The sequence below is a fragment of the Empidonax traillii genome, unplaced genomic scaffold, assembly GCF_003031625.1.
Source record: "Empidonax traillii isolate 1590-97213 ecotype Southwest subspecies unplaced genomic scaffold, ASM303162v1 scaffold168:size1726349, whole genome shotgun sequence".
NCBI classification, from domain to species: domain Eukaryota; kingdom Metazoa; phylum Chordata; class Aves; order Passeriformes; family Tyrannidae; genus Empidonax; species Empidonax traillii.
The window spans coordinates 223,398-251,177 of NW_020955361.1; the positions used below are offsets into that span (position 1 = coordinate 223,398).

At 42.9% G+C, this 27,780-nt stretch overlaps 1 protein-coding gene across 1 annotated transcript; it reads right to left on the bottom strand.

Moving 5' to 3' along the window:
• Positions 1–203: 203 nt before the first annotated feature.
• Positions 204–27,427, bottom strand: ITK (IL2 inducible T cell kinase). Its single transcript, XM_027885593.1, has 17 exons — positions 27,191–27,427; positions 16,153–16,257; positions 14,563–14,644; positions 13,448–13,576; positions 12,934–12,974; positions 12,422–12,573; positions 11,915–11,980; positions 11,680–11,734; positions 9,529–9,608; positions 8,748–8,884; positions 7,901–7,975; positions 7,040–7,211; positions 6,141–6,357; positions 5,345–5,409; positions 5,135–5,253; positions 2,462–2,619; positions 204–1,918 (listed from the first exon to the last, which is right to left on the bottom strand). Exons 1-17 carry the CDS (start codon positions 27,359–27,361, stop codon positions 1,847–1,849), a joined length of 1,896 nt encoding a protein of 631 aa, XP_027741394.1. The 5' UTR covers positions 27,362–27,427; the 3' UTR covers positions 204–1,846.
• Between the last annotated feature and the right edge of the window lie 353 nt (positions 27,428–27,780).

Sequence of the window (27,780 nt, forward strand, 5' to 3'; positions counted from 1 at the left end):
ACAGACCCCTTATGCCTTCAAGGATGATGAGGGCAGCAAGCCAGAAGCTTAACTTCGTGAGCCTGCAGATACCCCTGCCACAGAGTGTGTGAAGATGTATAAGGCAGAAATTGATGCCTTGCCTATATCCATATACCTGAAAAGACATTCTGGCTCCTAAAAGCTACCCTAGAACCACGGGTTTAAAAAATACCAAAAATTATATTGCCTTCTATGAAGAAATAGTTCAACACAGGATATGTTAGATCATGGGATTACATTATTTCCTTGTTCCATTTTTGTTGGCAAACATATTTGAACCTGACTTCTGTAATGACAGGAGATTGCTGCTGGAAGTTTCACCTTAGAGTTTTTGTAAGCTGCTGTCGCATAAGGTTTCCTTGTGTTCTCACCTGCCCAAAACAGAGAAGCATGAAAAATACATCCTGTATATATGCAGATATCATTTGTGAGTCCTCTTGACTTCCCTAACTATTGTTAATGCTTAGCAGAAAAGTCCTGCAATTTACAAATTTACAAGTTCTGCAGGACCCCAACACCCACACATTTGGTTTTGAGGTCAGTTATGTCAAAACAGTCTCTCTGTCTTGCAGTGGAAATACAGATTTTAATTTAAATACCAGGAGATTTTGTTTATACCTTCTTCTGCTGTCACCACATAATGGAGAACTCCTGGTGGAGAAAGAACCCAGGCAGTCCATTTGCATTGGACTTTTTCTTTGATCAGTCCCTTTGTTCACAGAGGAGATGGAAGGATCTTTACTTTTGATGAATCAGTTACTCTTTAAAGTATGAGAAAACTCTTCTCATTATCACTGGTGCACTGAGCACATACTCTGCATGTTTTTTCCTCGTGGCTCCCTTGTGAGCCCTCCAGCTCCTTTTTTCCAAACACACCAGTTCAGCAGTAGGTTCCTGTACCTTTCACAGGTAATCAGATCCCAGAACTCTGTCTTGTCCTGGACTGGAAACACATAGCACTCTGCACTGCTCAGTCCTCCATCCTTTGTTCAAATAAACTGAATAGAAGTCATGTAATAATCTTCTGATATACGAAGACTGAAGAAGAAAACAATAAAAATGTTCAGCTTTGACTTCCCCCCTCCAAGAATGTCTCCAATTGCATCAGAGTCCCTTTTTCCCACTCACTATACAACGCAATCTGAGACAATTTCAAAACTCTTCAGCACGTTGTTTTTGCTCTTCCTCCCTTACAAACTCTCATGCACACACAGACACCTCTTCGGTTTACTACTTATCCAAATCCTGTTCCTGTTATGCCACAGTTGCAGAAAAAAATCATGCAAGGGAAAAGAAAACCACCTTAAAATATCGGTGTCAAAATGCAGTCACTGTTCCTGTGTCTCCCAGGCTTATTCATGTTCAGAGCTTTCAGGTCCAGCCCACTCTGAATTAGAGAGCCGTGGAAACGTCTAAATGTTCCTCCTCAGTTAAAGACAGGTTTTTCTTTTCCCCAGGGAAGACCTTCATTTGGGAGTTCACAGAACTGGAACAGCAGTGTCAGATCTCTTAGTTTTGAGGCTGTATCTTCGGGAGAAATACCTTTGCTGGATTGTGTGGTTCAGGACTCTCTGCTCAATTGCTGCTTCTGCTTTTAAGATGCAAACCACAATCTTGGCCAAACCAAAGCCTGTGTCTGTCTAGGCTCTGGAGGACCCGGGGATATCTTGTCTGTCTGGAAGTACCAGCCTCTGCCCTCTCTTCTCCCCAGGCATATGGCAAGTGTTTATGGTGAGAGGATTCCTGTTAATGCTTTGTGTGGGGAAAATCCAGCCTTCTCTCCTCCCAGGACTCTCTTAGCTGTGCTGAGTGAACAGTGCCATGATTACAGATCATACTCAGAGATTTCACTCAGCTGAAACAGCAGAAGAGAAAAGGGTGGCCGCTCGTCTTTCCTCTGAGCAGGGGAGAGAGAAGAGAGAGGAAGAACATTATTGTCAGCTTGAGAGGAATGGCAAGGTTAGCAAGGAAAATCTTGTGAAGAAACTGAGTATTAAAAAAAATACAATCTACCCCTATAGAGCAAATGGCAATGGAAGAACCAGCTTCCTTCTGTGCTATGTTTCTTTTCTATTAGCAGTGAATTTTGTCTCATGGACACTAAGTACCTTCTAATGGCTGTCATTTTTACCACCACTGTTTGAACTCAGCCCCACAGATCTGCAGCTTTCTTAGGAAGGAAACTTTTGAATTTACTTGAGTTAGGTGCACTACACGGGCTCCTTAGTGAAGTCAATGCACTCTATAGAAACAGCAGATTAAATACAAGGCAGAGAGACCAGAGTTTGCTTGCTGGTGCAGATGAAAGCTACAGTGCTTCACTTCCAGGATTTTATCTTGTGTTAGCTATGTGATGTGTACACTTCTCTCTCCTCCTTTAAGCCAAGGGAAAGAGATCTTTTGTCTTTGGGAACTAGGTCTCTCTCATTACAGTACTAACCATTCTCCAGCAGTGGCTCATGACATCATAAATTGCCTTGGAGGCCAGCTTGGGTTTGTAGAGCCGAAATCCTGCATTGATTTCTTCCACCACTTCTGCATTGGTGCGATTCTCATAGGGGATTTTACCTTCGCTGAAGACCTCCCACATCAGCACTCCTAAAGCACAGAAATCAGAAAAATCATGAAAAAGCAAATAAAATCCTCATCAGACCCTTGGCCACCTTCCACCTGTTCTTCTCTGCAACTCAGTGTTGTTGTCATCTACTTGGAAAAGCATTTTCACTTGGATTCTCAGTACACATCTGAAAAACCAGGCAGGCCCTAACACAGCTGTACGATGCCAGCCAGGATCTCTGCTGTGCACGCACTGGAATGTGTGGAAGTACCAGTCTGACTTCTCTGCATCCTACTTTGTGATAGTCTAGCACACAGGGATGTCTTTCCCCATGAGTCAGATGCTGTGTTATGTGTCAGAAAGCAGAGCATGTCTTCTCCAAAACTGTGAAGAGGGAATGCTGTGCATGTGCTCCATCCAGATGTGTAATCTGGGAAAGAGAAGCTGCTTTTTAGTCGCTGATTCAGTTCATCTATTTTTGCTTCCAGTTAATCACATAGAAGAGACATGTCACTGATGTTCCTGCCTGCAGTGTGTCTGTAGCCAGATCTGTTAATTTTGGCGAAACTCAGTAGCAATAAAGCCACATGAACCCCTCCATTCCTGTTACCCAGCTTAGCACAGGGAACTCCTAGCCTGAAAAATGTCCTGGCTGGTGTGATTCTCTGGGATGAATTCACATGCTCATAGTGGAATTTCAAAGGATTGAGGCACATTTTTCTTCTTTTCCTAAACAGTCCAAAGTTTTCCTATGATTACTGTTCAGAGCAGTACAGAAACTCATGCTTTTCTAGTGTGGTGAAAGAGAGACAGGCAAAGACAAAAGACTGAATACACTGCAGTTGGCTTCCAGGTCAGAGAGGGTCTGCAAATGGAATGAATACAAGGCATCTGGGTTGTTATTAGCTTTAATTTCTTTGGTTATGCCTCACATAGTAAACTGTATTCACATTGTGTTAGGAAAGGGAGACAAACAAAGACTGTTCTGAAATAAAGTTGTGCAACTCCATAGTCAGCTTTGCTCAATTATGTCTGCTTCCATCTTTGACATCTTCAAATAGGAAGATGCATAGAGACTGCAGATCCACACCAATGATACTGGCCCTACTGAAGAATAAGCAAAGCAGTTGTACTACCCCAGTGTGCAGATTCCTGCACTGGGAGTTTCTGATGCCCGTTTTGTTCTCCTGGGCACAGCAGGATTTCAGACCTGGCAGAAGAGATGAATGGGCTGCAGAGTAGCAGAGCAGAAAGCTGCTCACAGTCATGAGACCATGAGGAATCTTCTTATGCAAACCCCACTGGATGGGGAGATAATGAGTCTGACAGATGTACAACCCCCTGTCTGCACATCTCACAAAGAAGGACTGACCAACACAAGCAAAGGTCACCTGTATTTCATTCAGACCTGAAACTGGAGTAAGCCAACTTCATCAGGCTTGGCTTGACTGTAAATCAATCTGAGCACCCTTTCTGGAAGCATCTGGCTCTCAGTGTACAGGCCAGTTTCCGATTTGTGAAGCAGAAGAACATTCTTACCAAAGTAGCACCTCTCCCCATGTCACTGCCACTTCGCTGTGAGGTGTCAGCAATAGCTCCTCTGACAAAAGCTGTCCCTTGTCATTACATGGTGAGTGCTGACAGCCTCCTCCACATGCCAGGGAACATGGGGAGAGGAATGGTGCTCTCTGAAGCATCTCCCTGTTGAGTTTGTGAAGGAGGCTGTGTGGGGCCTGAGCACCCAGTGCCCACCGTGCTGCTCGTAGCCCACCCCAGGAGTGCACAGCTTCAAACACAGCAGAGGAGATGGGAGCCACAGCAAAGAGCAAGGAGAGCACAGCATTCACAAGCACAGACTAGGAAAGGTTATAATCCTTCATTATTTACTGCTGGGCCTGGAGCTGAGTGGCACCCCATTGACTGTGTGCTGTGCACAGCACACTGCCCCGATTCACTGCTGTAACAGAGATTTGCATGTTGGCTGGAGAGGGGCCAGGGCCATGAGTGTGCCAGATCTACAGCCCAGGGGATAGCCTTTGTTATGGCTTTGGGGAAAAAATATACAGCGGTGTTCTTATCTGTGAGGGTCCAGAAGGGAGACCAAAGAATGGACGCAAATCATAAAACAAAGCATTGGGGGCCAGGAAATGGGGGGGAGAAATGGGAGCAGTGAAATTATATTTTCAGATCAGCATAAAGCAAATGGGCTCAGCAGAGCAAACTCGGGAAGGCAGAGGGTTTGAGTGAGGAATCAGTGCCTAGGACTGACATGCAGAGAGATGGAGTGCCTAAATATTTTCTCTTTCCACTGCTCTGCTCTGCTCTGCTCTCCTCTATAATGTTGTCAGTGGCTCTCCAGGTTTTTCTTGGACACTCCTGCTATGTCAGCAGGAAACACAGTTCATTATTTGGTACGGTATAGCATTGCACAGCCATAGAATACCCTTAGAATCCAGAGGACGTAGTGTTTAGAAGAGTTTACTTCAGGATTGAGCCCTTAAGTTTTCTAAACTGGGGTTTGTTGAATTTTTTTCCATTTTGACGAGAGTTTCTTACCAAATGACCAAACGTCAGACTTGGTGCTATAGTTGCTGTAGGAGAAAACCTCTGGAGCAGACCACTTGACTGGAAACTTGGTCCCTGTGGAGCTGGTATACTGATCATCAAGAACAATCCTGGAACAGGGAAAGAAGGGAGAATGCTGAGGGGAAAATCCCCATCCCATGACAGCCCTGCAGGGACTGTGCGCGGCCTTAGTGGAATTACCTCGACATCCCGAAGTCAGACACTTTGACCACCTGGGATTCCCCCACCAGGCAGTTCCTGGCAGCCTACAAGAAAAGAAGGTGCAAAGGCAGCAGGTCAGAGTTGAAAGACTGTCACAGCCACTCAGTGGCTTTTATCCTGGCAGAGCAGATAGTGCTTAAAAAAGAGCATCAAAGTCACATTGTGCCATACAAAGAGGACAAAACCCTGAGCTCCTCATGCTTTCTGTACATTTTACAGCATGTTCCTGTTGCCAGAAAAGCTGTTCAACCATCAATATGACTTTCAAGCCCTTATTGCTCAAAGGGCAGAGAAAGACCCTAAAATATCCACAGCTACTCACAGTTCTTGCTCCCTAGTGAAATAGCCACAGTGACCGATGGAGCTTGATTGAACACCACCTACTTAAAAGTATTTTATCATCAATGCATGTTTATACATGATTTATGCAAAAAGAAGTCTTTCTCTTTTTTTTTCCTGATTTTAGACATAAAAAGGAGTCAGTACCCAGGAACTGTGGCTCTTGGGGAGCAAAAGGGTCCACTCAGGAAGGAAGAAAAACTTTATAGCCTTGTTTCTTCTCTCCCAAACACAGTTAAGGGAAATAGATTAATCAGCACTCCAGGGGTTGGTTTTTTCTTTCCCTAAAGTATTGGTGCTGATTCTGCAATAAGGGCATATACAGGATCCCCTGTAAATACGTACAAGGAGTGTGGAAGCTGAAATTAAGGAAGGAAGAAAGCACAGGAAAACATCCACCCGGAGCAAAGAAAAAGCCCATGTGGGACCAACATACCAGGTCTCTGTGGATGACAGAGTTTTGTTCCAGATAAGTCATTCCCTCACACACATCTTGGCACATCCCCAGCAGGGTTTCCTTTGAAAAAGTGCCCCGCTGGCTCCTGAGGTAGTCGGACAAGCAACCATTTTCCATGAACTCAAACACCAGGGATATGGGAGTGTTCTCAAAGCACACACCATAAAGCTGGACTAGCTTGGGGTGAGACAGCTTCCTGTGGGATGGGGAGGGAAGGTGGAAAAAAATAGGCTCAGTGCCTTCTACTCTTACAGCCACTGTGTAATGCACAGCTACACGTGCCACTGTGCTGCACCCTGCTCTCTGCAAAGGCCAACTCTGCACGTGGGTAGACCAAGTCTAATGTCAAGTAGGTCTAAGTATCATCCTTTTTTAATGGTGATGGTCACCAAAACACTTTTCTGTGTGGAAAATCATAAAATCAACCAAAAATAAAATCAATTTCTGTTTGCTTTGAAGGGAGGGAAATGCAAAAAATACAAAGTCAGTCAATAAAACCAAAGAGAATATATTCAGTTGTGCAAAGCAAAGAACACTTTGGCAGGTAAAGGTTTACAGTAAAATTTCCCTCAAATTGTAAGATATTTCTCCATCCAATTATTTTTGACAAAAACCACTTTGCTTTCCAAAATGAACCTGGAGCAGCAGAGATCTGGAAGACCATTCTGGATATTGATAGACTTTGAAGCACAGTAATTCACCTATACTTTGAATTGCCTTCCTTTGTAGCTGCCAGAGCTCACCTGTCTCCCTCTATACTATTTAGATACGTAGCAGATAATCAAAGTTTGAATTCCCCATTCATATTCCTGGCAACACTTTGGCTCAATCTTACGAATCCCAGAGGGGCTGATTTTCTTGGTGAATCTGCTACTTACATCAAGACTTTAGCCTCCTCAATGAAATCCTCTTCAGACATTGCTCCCTCACGGATGGTCTTTATGGCTACTTTCGTCTTGTCCAGCAAGTAGCCAAGGTAGACCACCCCAAACTGCCCACTGCCAATCTCCTGCACACGGGTGAGCTCTGAGGCATTAATGACCAATTTTCCTGTTTGATTGTAAGGGAGAAAGAGTAAGGATTGAGCAGTAGGATGTCAAAGAAAAAGCTTTTGCGGGAGATAGGACGTGGTGTGAGACTTTCTGTCTCTCCCTCAAATTGCTTGTCTGACCCTTGATAGCTCATTTGATTAGTCCGTCCTGCAGGTCGTGTTCAAGAGTAGGAACAACAACATCCCCTTTTCCCCCTCCTTTGTCTTGTCTATCCAGTTCTTCAGGAAGGATTGTTTCTGCCATGCATATGTGCACTACTGAGCACAACATGGGGTTTGAGTTTCTTTGATGTCTCCAAGAATTACAATAAGGACGATACTGGCAAAATTCTGTTGACAACAATACTTAAATGAAGGTATCTCTCAGGAGAGACAGCTTTCATCAAATTGTGCTATGATCCCACTCCCATCCCCTTTGTTCAGCATTCATTTTAGTAGTTAATGTTGACTTTATTGACACCCTGGGGTTCTCATCACTCCCTCAAGGCACTGCACTGTCAGTTCAGTCAGTTACCAATGGTAATGACAAAGATGATAATCCAGTGAACAGTGCAGTGCAAAGATCTGGAGAAAGCTATTTATTATGGCTGTGGTCGCATGAATATTCATCAATATCCACGGGGATATGCAGGATCACCCAGCTAACAGCAAGGAGTGTGATTCCCACATAGTCATGAGGGTACTGTACCATAGCTCAGCCCTGCAGTGATCGGGGCCTTTTTCCTCCACGAAGACACCGCATACCTGAGCCGAGTGACGAGACCTGAGGGACAGAGGGAAAGAGGGGTCCCAGTTATTGTCACAGCCATGGGAAGTGTGGCTCTCACTACCCCAGGAGGCAGTTTGGATAGTGAAAGCAGGTTTATTGTACTGAGTTCTCAGCTCCACTTGAGGGCAGCTGAACTTCTGCTCAGACTGATTTCCTGCCTGTGAGAAGGAAGCCAATCCTGAGCAGTTTCAGCTTATTTTCCATTTTAACTCTGATAGCAAATGTGAGCCGTGAGTCTCTATTAATTCTGATGAATTTCCAAATGATACCTTTTATTTTCAGGGTATTTTTGAAGCCTAGGGTTTCCTGTAGTACTCCTGCACTGTAGGGATGGGAGTCTTCGGTGACTCCCATGTCTGGCTATGGATCCTGGCCATGTCCCTGACTTTGTGTCAAATCAAGGTCCAGGGATATATCATCTCCTGGACAAGAAGGCCCTGCTGTGTAATTCAAACAGGTTGCTTGGCCTGGCAGTGGTGATACTCCCCCAGGGCTCTCTATGCTATGTCATTATGACATCTGTGTTGGCCACAATCAGCCTTAGAAGGACAACTAGAGTGAAGATGTGATGCTGAAAGCTGGAAACTTGCCTGAAATGGTCATTTTCCTGCCATCCAAGTGCCAATATAACTGGGAGAAGAAGTGATGCCATTTAACATTTCATTATGAGGACAGAGGGCTTGGGAGCTTTCCTTCACTCAAAACAGCCACCTGGCTGCACGGGGTAAACCAACAACTTCCCTGGTCAGTGTTGGCCTTCACTCACCTCCTGCATTGTGCTGGTGGTAGTTGATGAGGTCAGGGATGCAGTCAAACACAAGCTTTTCTGCCAAGTAATACCGCTTGGGAAAGTCAGTTGTCTCATTGATGTGATAATGCTTTATAACAGGATTGTTGTCTGTGCTGCAAGAGAGGAAGGTTTCTTTGAGGTAAACTATGTTGCAGCAAAAAGACAGGAATCTGGGGTATAAACAGAAGAGTAGCAAGTGAGAAAAGGGGAAAACCTTCCCCCAGAATGAATGGGGGAGGAGCAAGGAGTGAGTGCAGTTGGTAATTATGTCTGTGTACTTGTATGTTCTCCTTTTCACTCATAGATGGTCTCATCTCTAGAAAGGCTGAGGTTTCCTGATAACACAAGTTAAGTATAAGTTTCTCCGCCTCTTCTTTGTGAAAAAAACCTTCTGCCCCATTACTGAAACCCTTTCACTAATCTTGTGCTACCCACCTCTGGTGAGTCCAGCACAAAGTCCATGTTGACCCTACGGTCACTTCAGCTGGGGGAACAATTTCATCAGAATTACAACCCCAGTGATGTCTAAGGCACTATTTATAGGCACATATTTAGATGCAGGGAGAAGTGGAGCCTTTAATACACTTTGCAACTGGCAGCTGACTCTCTGCCTTTTTTGGAAGTGTTTTCCTCTATCATTTTCATGAGCCTTCTGTTCTCTCGTTATAATGCCAAAACAACTATACAGAGATTACACACTCACAGAAGCCATTTCATTGATGTAATTGATGTGAAAAGCTGCTGAGCTCAGCTGTACCTTAATGCTTTGGTGAAAACAGAGACTGTGTACATGCCAGGCTGCCTCGAATCTCTCACCATGAAGGCACCTTCCCTACCCTGGAAGAGGAGCAAAGGAGAGAAAAACTGGTTAGAGACATAATGGAAAAAAAGAAGCAGGCTGGGGGCAAAGCTGTGCTAATTTCAGCCCTGTCTACTGCTCAGTCATGAGGATGTGCTGAACATGTAGGGAAAAAAAAGAGCCTCAACCCACTGGCAGAGCTTGGGGTGTCCCACGCACAACTCTGGTGGCTGCCCAGGGCCTGCAGGTACACCCTGCTGGTGTCTCTTGGGTGCTGTTCTTTCAGCTCAGTTTCCTCTCAGAGGAAATGAGACTTAGGCACTTGTGCTGAGTTCATGTGGCCGTGCCTCTCTGTCCCTCCAAGCCTCTCCTAGAAACTCTGAACCCATTGATTGCCTTCAGCCCTATTTGACAGAACATGTGTTCAATGAAATGTGCGTCCGAGTGGAAAGACAAACCCCTCCGAGTGCTCTCTGTTGAGCAGCTACAGAATGAGAGCACAGTTTATCCAACACCAGAGAATCCATATGGGAGTGTATGAACGATGATTTACCAATGTACTACAAATGGGAAAAGCTTGGACATGATCCTGCCCTTCCATAGGTGCACCAGTCATCCAGTATCTACACACAAATGTGTAGGAAAGATCCCTGCACTCTGGCACTCACAGAACAGCTTTCCTTTTTAACTTTTCATTATAATTGTTTTCTAATCATCTCAATGCTAACATATTTTATAGGCCATGATCCCTCAGGGCCAGACATTGATAGATCAGATGGCGAAGGAGATTTAACATCACCGTATGGATGGAACTTGCTGCACTGGCCTATATATTGATAATAAAAACTACGTTTTACTTCTGTTTGCAGATAAAGATGCTTTTCCTCTGGCATCCCAAGTACCAGATTATTTCATTCCCTCCTTTGCTTTACATGGTTGGTTTCCTCCATTTTATATGCCTTCTACTCACCCACAACACTTCAAGGAAAACTAATCCACCAAGTGCACCCTGCCTTGGACTTGTTCCCACCTCCCCAGAGGACTGATCAGCTCCAATATCCGCACAGGGCAATTTCTAGCACAGGGAAGCTCTGAAAAGGGTCTCTGTGCTGCTGTAGAAGCATCTCTATCATACACACTGAGGGCTTCAGGGCTCATCTCCCTGGCAAGTATCCAAGGTAGGCAAGTTTTGGTGACAGCATCCTGCCTGAGTTACTGTAAGCCGTACTTTTGCCCTTGAATCTCACTTGACACCAGGCCTGGCCAAAGATCACTCACAAGCTTGGCCACATTTTTGGGGGGAGCTGTGAGGGTTGCAAAGTTTTGAACCAGAGGTCTCTGCAGCCACACGGGGGTAATTGCCATAGAAAAGTTGTGCTGGTAGGACCAAGAGGAAAAATAAGATTATTAAATCATGTGTGGACATGTCCTGTAGTAGTTTGTAGGAGCTAGAAGAATTTTTAAAACCACACAACCCCGCTTTTGTTTCCATAAAATACTGTAATTCCAAGCAACAACACTCTATTTGAGGCACCTGCTAGTGTAAGAGCTTATTTAAAAACTGAGGTTGTGTTTGTGTGGAAAATATGAACAAGAAGCTTATTCTTTATATTTTCAGTACAGCCTTCACTGGAAAACTCTGGCTCAACTGAAAAATTAAAGATGTGTTCTCCCATGCACACACACATACAAAACTAAAAAACAAACCCCAAATCCATACTTCTGGCTTTTACCCAAAATATTTCAGCATGACTTTGCTTAAATTTTCAGAGAACTAATGGCATCCAGAGGCCTCCTGCAGAGACTGAAAAGATGAGCTCACATCACAGTTTTCAGTTGGCACAGTGTTCTGAAGCAGTGTTTTCTACTAGCCACAGTTATTGTGTGTGTTTGGCTAAAGATGGTTGGCACAGCTCTGTGCCCATGCTCAGCAAATGTGGAGGTGAGGGGGTGGTGCTGGTGGTCCTTTATCTGGCATCTCACACTAAGGACAGCAGCACAGCAGGAACCCCAAGGTTCAGCTCCCTGACACAGAGCAGCCCTTCCAGGCTTCATCTGTCATTAATTAATTAGTATTTCCCATCCACCTCATACATAACACTGGTTTACCTCATCCCTGAGGAGAGTTTCTGCTTTGCTCCTGCTGATGTTCTTGTTGTACCACCTGAAAACATCAAAAGACTCCGAGTCAGCATTTCCAGCCCAGGAAAGTTTCTGCTGAAAAGCTGAATTGAGCATCCCCAGGGCCAGCACTGACATGTGGTTCTGGAATAGGGGCATTCGAGGCCTGGAGCTTCAAATCCAGGGCACTCAGAGGTCCAAGAACAACATAGGCACAACTTACTCATACATTTGCAGATTCTCGGGTGATTTTTCCACCAGGTAGCTGCTTGGCACGTAGCCCTCATGCCTGTTGAGATGCAACACAGTGTGAGTGTGCTGACAGATAGGATTTCCTCTGCATCTGTAGGAGTCAGCCTTGAAAGATTTGCCTGCTCATTGCATGATAGAAGTGCTGGTTGTTATGTATTTAGCAGGGTTACTGGAGAAGAAAACAACTCATTGCACCTCTAAACCTCTGGAGAGTTTCACAATTTTTTCCCCTACGTGTATCACAGCAAATACCGACCTGAGAGAAGGACTGTTTATTTTTTTAAAATTAACTTTTCTCCAGCTGCCTGAATAAAAACATCATTAAAAGGGAAGAAAGTGACCCTAAATAACCTTCCATCAGCTTTCCTGTATGTCAGAAGATGCTTCACAGAAGTTAAAGGGGCCAGCATGTATGTTAATGGAAGAACAAATTGGATTTAGAAAGGATTTGTAAATTGGCTGTTGAAAAGGGACTTACCCATTCTTATCTTGAATCAGCCACCAGTGTTCCTCAGAGCTGTCTATCACATAATATTCCTCGTTATACTGTAACGTCAGCTCCTGTGGATTCTGGGCTTCATAGTCATATATGGCAATGACCAAGGCTTCCTTGGGGTACAGAAACAATTCCTGCACAAAGAAGGCAAAAGGCTCATCATATTCATATTCACAAAAACCAATGGCATACTCTCTACAATGATATTTTCCTGGCATCACTGGTTTCCTCTGGGCTCAAAAGCTGCAAGGCTAGGAAAGCACCCCACAGTATCTAGAGGAGTATGGTGGCAATGTGAGAATCTTTAGCACTTTCAAACAATGAATTTCATATAAAAATTTCAGTTGCACAGAAAATGCCCAGGGAATGTTATCACAGGTGAAATTCCAGGTCACTGCACTGTGGTGAACCTTAATGAGGACACATTCCCCATTGTTAGTTAATCACACAGGACAGGACACTAAGGACAGCTTAACATGCCTCACTGCACTCACCCAGTTATCTTCAGGAGTGGGAGGAAGAGGCTTCTTTGAGGCTGAAATGAAATCAAGAAAGATAACTTGAAGTCAATCAGGACAAAACCAGTGGAGAAACCATCAGTGTAATGAATGGATACAGGTGATACAAACCCAGGGAATAGCGAGCCTAGGACTTTTAGAGCAAGAGATGCCAACTGCACCTACACAGTGAATCTCAGCCACACAGCAGGGGTTTGAAACTGGGGTTCAGATTGCTTGAGGAATCACGCAGATAAAAGGTAAAAGTTTATTGGCTGAAGAATGATTGACCACTATGTGTTCTCAAGAGACAAAAGTCAGGATTACTCTTGGCCACTGAAACCACAGAGGAAATATGGTTAGAACAAAATAGGATATCCTGCAGCCACATGTTTCTTGATGGAAATGTAACACTGTATTTTTTGATGTTCTATACTAGACAGATTCGATCCTGTACTTTTGCTGGGAATAAATATTTGCAAGGTCAGGATGGTCTTAACAAATCACATACCATTTTTGGAGGGATCATACTCCACACAGCCAACTGCCATCTTCTCTGTCTGGGCACAGCATCTCCACTTGCCATCTAACCAAAAATCTGGATGACACTTTGAAACCAAACTGTTGTTGTTTCTTGTTTCTGGAAAACATTAGGGGGAAAAGAAGAAGAAGGAGGGAAAATTAATTTATCTGCATCCCCATCAGCTCTAAAAGACATCTAGAACTAAATGGAAATAATCCGCACTTTAAAGAAACTTCTTGTCAAACTAAGCTTTGGTGAACATTATCAACCTCCTCCATTAATGTTTTCCTTTCTCCCAAAGGGAGTGAAAGCCACCACAGATGTGGTGGGTCAGTCTCAAAGTGTTGAATGAGGAGAGATGATGAAGTAGGAGCTTGTAGCAGGTGCATTTCGCACAGGGAATAACTGGTTGCAAGAGTCAGCTGCATGAACTTCACAACACCTCCATCAGGCACAGTGTTTTCAGAGGGACACAATACAGCAGCTTATGATACAAAGCTGTGACAGAAGCCTGGTGCAGTTTTCATGTAACTAACACCATCCTTACGTCAAGCATTGTGCTTCGTCTCTGCCCACAGTGGTTCGTTGCTGTGCCTTCACTTCAGCACCACGGCAGCAACCACAGAACAATTCAGGAGGGGAACAGGAAATGAAAGCTGCCCGCAAAAATGTTTCTTAATAGTCATGATTCTCTAAGAAGGTTGTCATCAAACAAAAAATTAATAAGAGGCAAAAAATCTTCTATGTAGAAAGGATTGATTTTTAAAAAAAATTAGCCGTAGTAACATGCTTGTCTCTTGCTGAATAAGGAACCTCAAATTACAGTAACATATTAACAGTTTATCCAAAAAAGAGATAAATCACAGAATCACAGAATCAGAGGATGGTTCAGGTTGGAAGGGACCACAGTGACTCATCTGATCCAACCTCCCTGCTCGAGCAGGGTCATCCCAGAGCACACGGCACAGGATTGTGCCCAGACGGTTCTGGAATATCTCCAGGAAGGGAGACTCCACACCCTCTCTGGGTAATCTGTTCCAGTGCTCAGTCACTGCACAGGAATGAGGTAACTTCAACAATTAGGTGTGCACAGGGTTTATTACCTTCCTTCAGCGTGAAGACCCATCTCTGCCGGCTCTCACGGTTGGGAGCAAACACGTAGAGTAGGTAGCTATCGTGGACGATCTGGAGAGGGGAGTAAAGAAGGGACTCAGCCATGAGAAGCAATCCCAGATACTCTGGGCACAATAGTGTCACCGAAGGAAACAGGCAGCAGCCCTCTCACCAACAAGTTACACACAAAATGAGGATGTGGGAGAGTGGAGCAACAGGGCCTGTTCAGAAGCATCATGAGCATCTCTTAAGCTCATCAACTTTTTGCTATTTAAAATGGAATGGAAATTCTTGTCAAGAAAGAATTCTAGACAAGCACTGGTTTAGATCCCTTTTATGCTGTTAAGAAATGCCTGTGAAATCAACAGAGCAATTCCAACCTGCAGAGGATTTAGCCCATTACTCACTGGCTGCAGTTTACCCTTCTAAAACTCCATTTCTCTGGGAAAATGGCATCTATTTTTTAGCAATTCCTTGTAAGATACCTTCACTTAAGATCTAAGGGCCAATTTTTTGTGTATGTCAGTATAAATCTCAAGCAACTCCCTGGAGATTATTTGAATGCTATTATTTTTCAATGTTTTTAATATCTTTCAGTAGGTTTATAGAGGGGAAGTATCTGGAGCAGATGAACAATGAGCAATCAAGATGCTGTTTTCATCAACTTGGCTTAATTACAAACAAACAGATGAAGTGAAATAGAGAAAGCTTGTGAAGTTTCAGACCAGGAGTAAATCATCACAAGAACAAAAATGAATCAGAAACTGAATTGAATTACTATATTTGGGCCTAATATTTGATGTAATGCATAATCTACAGTTCTCTTTCAATGTTTAGCTCAGCAGTTTCATGCCAAAGAGGACCTGGGCTCATTGATTCACAGATGCTTTGAAAAACTTTGACCACTGTCTTTAAACAGAGACTTCTACAAGACAGTAGCTGATTTTTAAAGTTTCTGCAGAGGTGTAGACAAGGCAATATTAATTATTGTCTAAAGAACAGAAAACATTTTCCATCTCAGTCTGAAGTCCTTGAAGAGTGATGCAGTTGCTTTGCATGCTACAGAGCGATAAAATAGAGAAAGGGGAGAAATGACTCCTGCCAAAGTCTCTCCTGTTGATATTATTGTCAGGTCTGTATAATGTCTAAGGCGGATTTCAAAATATGCAGTGAGCAGATCTCCCAAAGATGTAGTCATGAGCATGAGCAACTGCCCAAAATCACCCATTTCATGTGTATTCATTTTCAGTTCCGCACAGGTAAAATGGACAAAATCCTGAGTGGATTCCCCTTATGTAAAAGATGTTTTTTTCTGAACATGAGTCAGTGGGACAGCTGAATGTTGTGTTAAACATGGGATAGCATTCTATCTAATGATCCTTTCCAATTTAAAACCAATGAGCAATGGTTTATGGATCTTGACTGACTCCCCAGTTCAATTCCAGCCTCAGTCTGCTTTTTCTTCCTTCGTTGTTATTCAACCTAGTGTTGGGTTCATTAACAACTGCACTGTGAGGGAGAATTTTATTGAAATATACTGAAGTGATATCCCTATCAGTGTGGTCAACAGACAGACTCACCTGGAAAGGGTATTTATACTGACAGGGAATGATGATGTCACTTTTCACAATTTCCACACATTTAATCCTGGAAAGTTCCACAGAACCCTTCAAAGTCCTTTTTTTCTAAAAGACAGAGAAAAACACTTGGTTGATGCTAATGATTGTGGATTAAGTGAATAATTAGACAAGACTGTCATGTCCGTGGGAGATTTAATTTTAATGGAGCAGAAGCAAATTAACTGATTATGTAAGACATTTAAAAGTACAAACCATCTCATATATGGCACCTGCACATGTTTTGCTCATACTCATACATATATGCACATATATATATACTTTAACTCAGCTCAAGGATTGTTAGAAAACCAGTCAAAACCTTTGGTTGAAATTCAGCTTTTACTTTTTTCCTTCCAACAAAATGAAGTGCTCTTTTAACCAAAAAGGACTGTTTTCCTTACATGTTCAGTTTACTAACACTACTCTTTCATGCTGAAAAAGATATAAAACACCAAATAATTTATTAAAAAAAGTTTGGGTACTGCGCATTTCAAAACTATGCATTTTATCGAAAATGTACATTTTTACGACATCTGTTTTCCAAAGACCACAACACTTATCTGTTTTGTTTTGTCTGGCTTTTCAGCTAAGAAAAAAAAATAACAGGAAACTTTAAAATAAATAATATCCTCAAAAACTTTCTGACAAAGCTCTTTTCTTGCTGCCTGTGCTGTGTTATTATTCACCATATGCCAGATACCTTGATCACAGTATGGGCAGTTAGGAATGGGTATGAGAAGAAAAGACATCCAAATATCCCAGCTAGCTCAGTGTACCCTATTTCCTATGGGATTCTCACCCCATAGCTCCTTTGCCAGTGGCACTGAGCTTTTGCAAGAGAGGGGTGAGGTGACGCCTGCACACAGCGGGTGGGAGCGGAGCTGAGGCTCAGTATCTGATGCTTCTGCAGAATTCACTACACGTGCATTTGCTCTTCAGAGGCAAGCTAACCAGCTGGGTTTCCTGTTTTGATTCATTTTCAGTAGGGATTAAACACTAGCTGTCTCCCAGCTCACTTTTGGGACAACGTGACGGAAATCAGTGAGACCTAAGAATGCCAAAACACCGCAAACCGTCTGTTCTTCAAACACAGGTGACTGTCAGTGAACTTCAGCTGCTCCACTGTACCTGTCACAGACAGCAAGACCTCAGCAACCTTCTTATCCTCCCTTGGACCCCAACCCAACCCTCTGTGTCTTTCACTCTCCAGCTCCCTCTTGTCTCTTACTCCCTCCATCATCATGACCCCGCTGGCAGCAGCTGTCCCCATCACTGTGCCAACCCCCACTGCTTCTCCTTGGCTGCTTTACATCATCGCCATTTAGCCTAAAACAGGGAAGCAGCTGATGCCTCGGGAGATGGGGTGAGGTTTGCTACACTGTATTGTCAAACAGCCTCAAAACAGAGAGGCCTCGAGGCTCCTCGAACCCCACTCTTGCACGACTGGCTGGGTGTTTTGCTTTTGTGCACTTGGACTTGAGGCAAGAGAAGGAAATTTCTGCAGTGTGGTCTCACATTGCTCTTACTGAACTTTGCTTGTGCATTTGGGTCTTTGTATTTGGTTTTGCTCGCAGATTAACCAGTGTCTCTGGATTTACTGCCAGGACTTTCTCCTGCAGACAACAACAGCCTGTGTAGGTCTCTGGGGTGGAGTGGGACTCTTTTATATCAACAAACCCAAGGCTTTAAAGCACTGCAGAATGGAAATACCAATTAACTCTCAAGAGTATTGGCAAGCCTTAGAAGACCTTATTGCATCCCATTTTCACCATGTCTTTCCTTTCATTCTTATCTATTCACTTTTTTCTTCCAGGCTTGGCTTCCTCTGTCTCTTCTCCAAAACCTCCTCTATCATTTGTTCCGCCCCTGGGACTTCTACCCTTTTGATGAGACACAAAGCCATTTATATCCTATAAAAACCTTCAATTTTACTAACATTGAACCCTCCTTCATCTTATTCCTTTGAAGTCCCCGGGTTTAACCACATGCATTCCTCCTCTGAGGCTCTAGGAAGCAATGCTGGGGCAGTCACAGGCTCTGCTCTTTCCCTGCAGACTGGTTTTGTTGATACCTTTCTGGACTCTGATGAAAGACAGGGTCCAGCATTCTCAAGGAGCTTTGTGCAGCCGTCCGGCAGCTCTCATCACCTACTGTGTTCCTTTTAATCACATAATTCAGGAATGGAAGCTCCTCCTAATCTCATGTTGCAGCACAAGATCAGGGTGTGTCTCACAGCCAGGGTATTGCCCAGCAGATCCTCAGCAGATGGGACTCTGCTGATAAAAAGCAATTACAGTCCTGTAGAAGGACAAACAACTGGAATTACCACTCTCAAATTAGGACCTGGGGTGGAAACTAAACATATCCCTGCTTTTGTAATGCTTGACTGCACTTTAATCCAACAAAAGTAACTGGGAAGGGAGGGGAGAGGAAAAGCCTCTTACAAATGGTTTCTGAAAAACCTCAGAGACTTGCTCCTAAAAGGATGAGACAAAACATGCTGACAGATCTCCATTTGTTGTTTTCAGTCTGCCCAGAGTATAATTAGGTAGATGTTTTAGCTGGTTGGTCAGGAAAAACTTCAGTGGTCCTTCTGCGTACCATGTGTGGAAAGATAACCAGGGCAGGCTGCTGTCCCATGAGGGGCAGCACATGTGCTGCAGTTTATCCCATCTTGTTTTAGTTCTTTTGGTCCATTATTTGCAATATGGCAGTTCCAGGAAGGAGAGCTAACAGGTCTGAAGGGATCTCAAGCCCAATTCATTGATGGCTTCACCTTTGGTACTTCACCTCCTTTTGCCACACAGCTCCAGCAGCTCTTTCACTGATTAATCCTTTAGTTTGTGTTGCCTGCATAAACTAGATGACCCCAATGGTCCCTCTTTGCCTTAAATACTGGGACAACTGGCCATGGGAATATTGACACAGCTCTGCCCTGCAACACAAGGAGGCATCTCACTGTGTTTGCTTGAGGAATAAGCTGCCTGGCATCTGTCACCTGCTAAGACCAGCCACCAACACTGCTACCCAACCATGTCACAGCAGTTTTCCCTTCCAGCAAAATGAATAACTTCTCGTCAGCTCGTGGTCTGGGGCAGGGGAAGGAGCAGGGGCGTGGAGCTCACGGTGGGAGTGCAGGGGGCTGTCAGTGGCCTCTGCAGGTGACACAGATCGGTAATCCCACTTCCTGACCACGGCTTCACAAATGTACAAGATCTTGTAAGATATGGGGCTGTGCAATTGGAGGAATTTGCTGCTTTCAGGCTAACACTTTGCTGTTGCTCTTTGTGAAGGACATTAATGAAATGTGCTTGACCAAGCGTTGAGGCTGAGGGTCTCTCAGTGGGTGCTTGAGGGTTTTGTTGAACCCCACTGTGCTTATCAAAGGGCCCTGCCAAAAAATGTAGCCATCAGTGCTGTAAGCAGAGGGCAGGGAGGAAGGCTGGATGCCAGGGAGAGGTAAGGCAGAGGAGGGCAGAGCCTTATCTCAAGGAGCACAGGAGGAGACCCGAGGTAGCATTTTCTGGCAGGAAGGCAGCATACCATGTTTCATAAAGCTGGCTTCCTTCCAAAGTTGCATAACAACTTGTATCTTGTTTCTTTTGTGCTGATGAGGGGAAAACAAAGAAATCAAGATTTATCTGGCCCCAAACTCCTCGGCAGCTGTCACTACCAAGAGCTGCCCATGTGCCAGTTTGGCTTTCCTTGACAAACTGATTGCTTGCTCTGATTTCTCCACATAACTCCGTACAAAAATGTTTACCGTGGACATACAGTGTCAAAGCTCTACTTGAGCTATTAAAATGTCATTTTATGGACAATACAAGTACGTGGCTTCAAGGCGAGTGGCACCATCACAGGTGTAACCACTGGTATGAAATAAATGGGCCAATGAACAGAGCACTTCAACAGGCCCGTCTGTCTCTTTGCAGACAGATTAAGATCCGTGTGAAGCTGAGCTGGTGTGAAGGTGTAACACCTTCCAATGGCAGAGACCTCAACCAGCACAGTCAACTTCATCTTTTTAAATGAGTGACACGTTCCTGCCTTTCAGAGAGTTTACTGCAGGCCCTGCTGAGCTTCTGAAGTAATTTGGAAAGGAATTTCTTGATGTGCTGAGCAGCCCAAATTCTGCTGATGGCTCTGGTATTGCAGAGCCTCCCTGCACTGTGGATGTCTCATAGCCTTGTGTTGGACCTCAGTAACAATGGAGAATGACACAGAAAATAGTAACCAAAAGCTTATGAGATATCACTGGAACAAGATGGAATTATTTTTAATGGTAATTCTCCTGCTAATGTTTTTTAACACTGACCAAAAGACTTGTGCTTGAACTTGAACCTCCTTGAACGCTGTGTTGATACAATTACTTTCTATCTTTCTGTTTTTCTTATCGTATACTGTATCTATACACTGTGATGTGTCCTGTTTTCCTCATAAATAGGGTATTAAGAACTGTTGATTGGTGGATTCATGGCAACTTTGCCTGGACACTAGCATCATTCAGTATTTTGGGAATTTTCTCATTAGGAACACTGATAGTCGAAGGTTTTATGGGAAGTAAAACAGTTTAAACAATTTTTAAATTAAATTTGAAAACTAAATTGAGAAATTTGAATTTTAAAGAAAGATGTAAGGAATTTTGCATTTCCTGCCATGCTAAGTGTCCCAAAGGAAAACTGGAAAGAGGGGATAACTGATAATATTAGAATTTTCTGTAGAACTCAGGCTGTTGTGTTACATTTTAATACCTCCAATATACTTCATTATATTTGATATTTAAATCCCTAAATGTGTCTGCTTGTCTTACCTCTCTATCATGACTATTTTGTCCTTCAACTTGAATTAAAATAATAAATAAATTGGATTTCTTGCCATTTTCACATCTAAGGAACATGAAAGTGTTTTAGAGGTGGCCAAGCCCTGGATGCAGAGTGCTCTGAATTGACTTAAATAACAAAACCATCTGCAATTGGTGCTTAAGGTGCCTCCATTCAATTAGGCATTAGAGATGGAGAAGCACATGTAGGAGTCTGGGGAAGCAGCTGGAGGGCTGTGAGCTGAAAACAGGAGACATGCTGGGAAAATTGAAACCATAACCTTTCTGCAAGGGTTCTATGGTACAAAGTGTACATTTTCATGGGGTGTGAGTATTTAAGGTTTAAGTAAAGAAATCTTGAGAAAAGCCGTGCTTGACCATAAGAGTATTTTTCTCTTGGCCCATCACAGGCCTTCACACGTGATTATTTTCACTGAATTCCTACTTTGAGATCGGACAAAGCTCATTCCCCAGTTCACATTGCCCCAGGTCTCATGGTTATCAGGGTGCACATCCCTGATATCAGCACAAGTGGTTTGACAGGAAAATCAATGTCATCATCAAGAAACGGATGGGGAAAAAAAGGGAAGATTCTTGGCTTTCAAATGAGCTTTCTAATATGATGGAAATAAGTCTTTTATGTTACATAAAAGCGTATGGAACTACTACTGAATACTGTATTAGTTTCTTCAAAGCTATTCTTGACTCCAGCAAAGACTGGGAGGAGGGGATTGCAGTGAATGAGGGATTCAGTGGAAGAAAGGAAGTTAAATTAACTATATGACAGGACTTTTTAATTAAAAATAGTGTAAGCTCTAAGGCCAAAATTAAAAATCAGTAAGAAAGGATGAAAGAGTGTAAAGCAACGGGCAGGAAGTTATGATGTTGATTGCAATATAAAGCAAAGTCAAAGGCACTGGAAGCAAAAAATGGCCACAATAGAAAAGTCTAATAAAAGGTAACTATTAGGAAACTGCATATTTATTGTCATATATTCAAATTAGGAGGCATTCCTTCCTTCTTAAAGATACAAAAGGAAACACAAGTTGAAGATTTTATTTTTGTTCTTCAACAGAAGAAAGATTTGAGCTTAAAATGGAAGTATCTGACATTTGCTGTGAAAAAATTTCTCAGAGGCAATTTAAAAAAAAATTTCTTCAAAGATTAAAGGACAGTAAATACATAGACAAAGATCTAGTAGGAACAGAACTGGGCAAAAAGAAAATCATTACGATCATATTCTGAAAAATAAAATTAGTTATTCCAGCAAGAAGGAGGTGTTTTTATTACCAGATTTTACCACACATTTGTAGAGTCGTAAAGGCCATAGACACCAGACAAACAACCTGCATTTTGTACCCTGCCTCCATCTTATTTAGGGTTGTATTGATTGTGTTTCATAAAAATCCATTGAAATGGGTGATGGAGGCAGATGCCAAGCCTGACCTCTTTGTGCACGATATGTCTATTATTAATAAATTAGTTAGAGATACACATCAGAAAACAAATGGTATTGCAAAATCTGGCAAGCAAAAAGTACTAGTTAATAAATACATGACAAGTTATGAAAAATGATGTATCTAGTCAGATGTATTTATTTGTAAGCTTGTCTTTAAAACCATAATTAAATTCACCTCAAATAAGGATTAGAACCTCATGACAGCTAAGGTATTCAGAATACACACAGCAGTGAGAAACAGTATGAAGGGTCACTCTGACAAGAAGACCAGAATGGAAATCTTCAGAAGAAAAGTTTTAGTCTGTTTACATTAGAGTCTTAGGGAGAAAAAACAAGTCTTTCCAGGGCAGGATGGGCAAGTTGGATTCTGTGCAGAAAAATCAAAGTAAAAGGGACAGTTGAACCGAGGAACAACGCACCGCTTTTGTTCCCGTGGGTGGCTGGACTGCTGCAAGCAACCAAACCTGTAGATGATGCAACAGAGGAACTTTTGGGATGCTGATAAAAGGCTTACCAGCCAAGTTTATTCGTTTGTTCTCCCGGAACAAGACAGCAAATTTCAAGGCACAATAAAGTGCCATTTTTATATCTGAGTATCAAAGATGTGAATGAAAGAGCCCAGGACAAGGCTGACTCATGCTTTGTGACCTCCTGAGCATCTGACCAGTGTAGGAAGAACAGTGCTGATGTAAATGAAAAGAGAACTTGGCCTTTTCTATGTGTGCCTTTCATTTCTGCCTCTAAAAGCTGGACTAATAATAATCCACAAGTGCATGAAGATATAAAAATTAAAAATATTTATGTTCCCGACCTTCCCAGGTGTTAGGTGCAATTTTCCCAGCCCTGAAATACTCCTCAGAATGCCTGTATTGGGCAAGAAGCCCATTTTTGAAGAGGAAAAACTGTGGTCTAGGGACATGGAGCCCTTCTCCATAGTTGATACAGACAAACTTGAGCACTCTGCAGGTCGGAGCTGTGCCAAGACGAGCAGCTCTGATGCAGAGATCATGTAATGGCAGAGTACTGGTGTGGTACCAGCCCAGCAGACAGTGGTCTATTCACTGAGTATGGCATCAGCCTCAGACATCTGTGCCACTTTTAAACTTCAGCCACCTTGAAACACAGGGTTTCTGACTGTCCCCATCCAGGTGGGAATGTGACACACTGAACACTATGCAAGAAGCTCTGCTTAGTGTCTGAAATGTTAAACTACCTCTCTTCACTCTCCTGTCTGCTATCCTGAGGAGTTTACCACACACCATAAGCTGTTGGGCGAATAAGATACAGGGAACTCACCAGCTTAAGCACTTTTGCTAAGTAACAACACTGAAATTCTGTCCCAGACAGCCCTCCAAAGGGATTCACTTCTCTGCTGCTTTTGTGGTATGGCAAGTGTACCAGGACCTTGAAAGTATCACAGTGTCTGCATTATCCATTATTCTAGTGAGGATCAAACTTATAGGAGTAATTAAAGTTAAGATTATTACTCCCATGTGCTGGTTTACTCATATGAACAGTAGCTATAGAACCAGGCAGACCCTGGAAAAAAATGATTTTTGCCTTTGTAATTGATTTGCATGCTATAATAAAGGCACTTCTGATGAATTTTAGTAGAGACGGGGGCTGAATACATGTGCCTCTTATCAGGACTTTGCTTTATGTTAAGACAGCCCTGCATTGTGCAGTGCATAATGAATTCCAGAAAACACAGCTTCTTATTGTTGTCAGTTATTGGGGGCTCATTCTCCTAATGAGACATGTAAATATCTTTCATTAACATTAAGGGGGACTGTGTGCTCGGCCCCTGAGGAGAACAGTGCTCTCTGTCAGCTAGGGCAGAAAGATGAAAATTACAACAAAAATGCCATTACAGTTATTGCAAAAATTTGCCTTTATGATGTTAGTAGTCTTGACAGCTTTTGGTATCATTTGCAGAATTATCCCTCTACCCTTTTGGCCTGTTTACCTTCTTGTTTTGGACTGCTACAATAAACTCTAAAATGTCTTTTTATACCCACAGTTTCAAAATGCAGAGAAAGGGACTCGGTTGCTAAACCCTGTTAAATACGGGCAGAATATGTAAGCCTGGGCTTAATGCATAAGCATATGCTTTAAGTCACCTCATTGAAATCAATGGGACTTCTCAAACTGTTAAGCAGTTCAGTGGTTGTTTTACCTGACCTTTTGATCACAGACTGGAGAGGTGGGTACTCTACTGGGTATTGAACTCTGAGTGCAGTAAGCCACTGGACAGGTTGGTGAGGCAATCTTTAAGAAACTCATTGAAAACTCTCAGAGCAAACATCCACAGAGATTTGCCTTGAAAAATACATACACTAAAAGTCCAGACACCTGCTGGCCCCATCAGTTCACATGCCTGAGGATCCTCTCCATCACTGCAGCTGACAGTTTGCTGACAGAGAGCAGCAATTTCCCTACTGCTCTGCCTAAACCTCCAGAGCAGAGGGCCATACACAAACTGCCTGCTGGCAACGGTGACAGCCTGTGCTGACCCCTGGCAGCCCCATAAATCATCTGAGAGAGTCCCCATGGAGCAGAGCCAAACCTGTGCCAGGGCCTGCACCTGAAAATGAGCACTACAGATCATTGATTTGAACACCTGCACATGGTCCTTGTTCCTGGGACGCTCCTGGGGATGGGCACAGCCCATAAGCTGGGCAGGGCTCATCTGAATCTTCCCTGCACTAGCAGTGAACTCAAGTGCTGGGGGTTCATGCTGTTCTCAGCACAAAATAAGGTGGTGCTTGCATGGGCTGACCTAAGATTTCCTTTCCAGAACAGCAATGACCTGACCACGCAGAGGTCTCATCAGGATGGTCTAATTTTAGGGAAGACTACTGAAGAGGCTAAAGATCAGTTCTGGGATTATTTCACAGGACAAATTCTTTTCTCCCTATTTCATATGAAGTTCTATTCATGTAACAAACTGATTTTGACAGTTTCTGTCAGAAAAAAAATCAGCATTTCATGAAAAATCAGCCCTGTGATTACAAATAGACCCACCAGCCCTCAAATGTGCATGAGGTTCAAAAGTTACACGTGTGTTTACATACACATGTCCACACATGTATAGTATGTGCATGTTTAAAATACGTCACACATAACATAAAGTGGATAATACACCAGGCCCTCATCTCACCTAACTGACCTTTCGGAAGACCAGGAGGGAGAATTTCCAGAGACACTCATATAGTGTGTGAAATCTCTGCCCCACTGAGTCAGATTTTCCAAACTATTTCAGTGCCTAAAGATGCCAACAGACACCTACTGTGAATCTGCGAAAGCACCGAGGCAGAGCGCAGGCTGAATTCATCTCAAGTCCACCAAGACTCAGAAAGCACCAAAGAAAATCAGTTGTGAAGATTCCTCCAAATACCTACAGCAGAATCACCTAGATGCTCTTCAGAATTTAACCCAGAAAAATTAAGTGGAATATTTATAATGGTATTTTAAATCTTAAATCTTAAAAAAAAAAAAAAAAAAAAAAAAAAAAAAAAAATAAAAAAAAAAAAAAAAAAAAAAAAAAAAAAAAAAAAAAAAAAAAAGGCATTTGAAAAATAGTTTAGAGAACAGACAAAGATCGTCTCAAACCATGTATAGTCACAGTATGCAGCAATGAATAGTGTCCTCTATAAAATGGAGGTAAGAAAAACACAGACTATAAAATAAAAGCAAGAAAAACATTTCACTGGGATTACTTAAGAGAAATAGCCTGCAGGTAAAAATGGATGTTAACCTTGAAAGCTGGTATCCAACCCCAACTAGGTTATGATAAAATACGAGGGCACATCATACTTTTCTTGTTGGGTTCCGTTTTTACTAATTTTCTGCAACTACACAAGATTAGATGGTCTGAAGTTGCCAGTGCTGGATCCAAGGCAGAACAGTCCCCACTTCTGCTCTGCCCTACAGTAACAGTTCCTAAACACAGTGGATTAACAGCATGTTTAGTGACTGTTGGAAATCAAGCAATATTATTTACATCGTAACGAGGTTCAGTAAACATCCAGCTAAATAGAAGAAGAAAATAATCCCCACTTAACTAGAACACTTAGCACAATGGGGTGCACAGACTGGCTTCTAATTTTCTTTGTATTTAGCAAATTAGGGAAATGCAAACTTGAGGAAACAAAGCCTACTCTGAGCACGGATCTCATCATCACAGCCCTTCTGAAGCTAACTCCAAAGACTAGACATGTTGCACGTGGCAGCTGAATTTATTTTAAAATTCAAGACTTGTGGCATACCAGCCTTTAGTCTGATACCCTGAAGAAAATAATGAGACTGAAGATCTGTGGATGACTTTTTTCACAGATGCAATCAGAGCACGCTTGTGACCTTCTCATTACGCCTCTCTGGGTCATCCCTGTTCCCATGTGAACTGCCAGGCACAGGCTCACGCAGCTCTTACACACATTGGTAATAACAGCCCATGCAAATTCCTACAACAAAACTAGATCCTTTCTATAAAATGGCGAAGCAATCTTATTCCTCCACTCACACCAAATACCCACTGAGCAGACGCTCTAAATGGCCCATTTGACCACTTTGCAATTTTCACTGGATGGTGCTGTAGCAAGGAGAAGGAAAGTTAATAAATTGTAAGAAAGGATCATCCTTCCCCCATTAGCACCCTTCCCTTCCCTTAACAAATTTCATCCTTCCCTCCATTACTCTGAGAGAGAAAATGACGGACGTACCCCGTGGCGCTGTTCATAGTAAGCCAGCTTGGATTTGGTTAAGACAAAGAAGCGCACTTTGAAGTTGGAGGGTGAAGTCCTTCTCTTCTGCTGGGATTTTTTGATCAGCAGTTCCTCCAGGAGCACACAGTTATTCATGGCTGAGCCAAGAATGTTTGTCTCCCAGGACATGAGAAGTCTACCCTGTGTGCCCGTCTAAGAAAGAAACACAAGAAGGGAGACAGTTAATTAAAAAAAAAAAAAGTTGTTCAAAAGGCAGCGTAGGTGCTTTGAGCTTTATCTCCCCATCTACAGCAAAGCTTCCTTTCTGTCAGACCGTAACCACATCCTCTCTGAAGTCATAAAATGAGCAGCACAGTTGAGATATATGCTAGGGTAAATGTTGTGGAAAAAATAACACTTGATGGACATTCAGAAGGTGTGAATCAATGATTAAGGATTAATTAAGGGGGTGTGGCATGATTAAGCATCTGTCTCCTATTTGCTTATCTAGTAAATACAGTTATAAATGCACACACCAAACACGGATGTATGGGATGAGTGTCCTCACTGTCCTCTTAGAAGTAGGTCGTGCATCCATATTTATTTTG

Coding starts and splice junctions, on each gene's coding strand:
- ITK (XM_027885593.1), bottom strand. CDS start 27,361: ATGTCCTGGGAGACAAACATTCTTGGCTCAGCCATGAATAACTGTGTG. Junction 14,645..16,152: donor AGTATAAATACCCTTTCCAG/GTGAGTCTGTCT, acceptor TCCCCTCTCCAG/ATCGTCCACGATAGCTACCT. Junction 6,358..7,039: donor GAGGAGGCTAAAGTCTTGAT/GTAAGTAGCAGA, acceptor CCCATCCCACAG/GAAGCTGTCTCACCCCAAGC.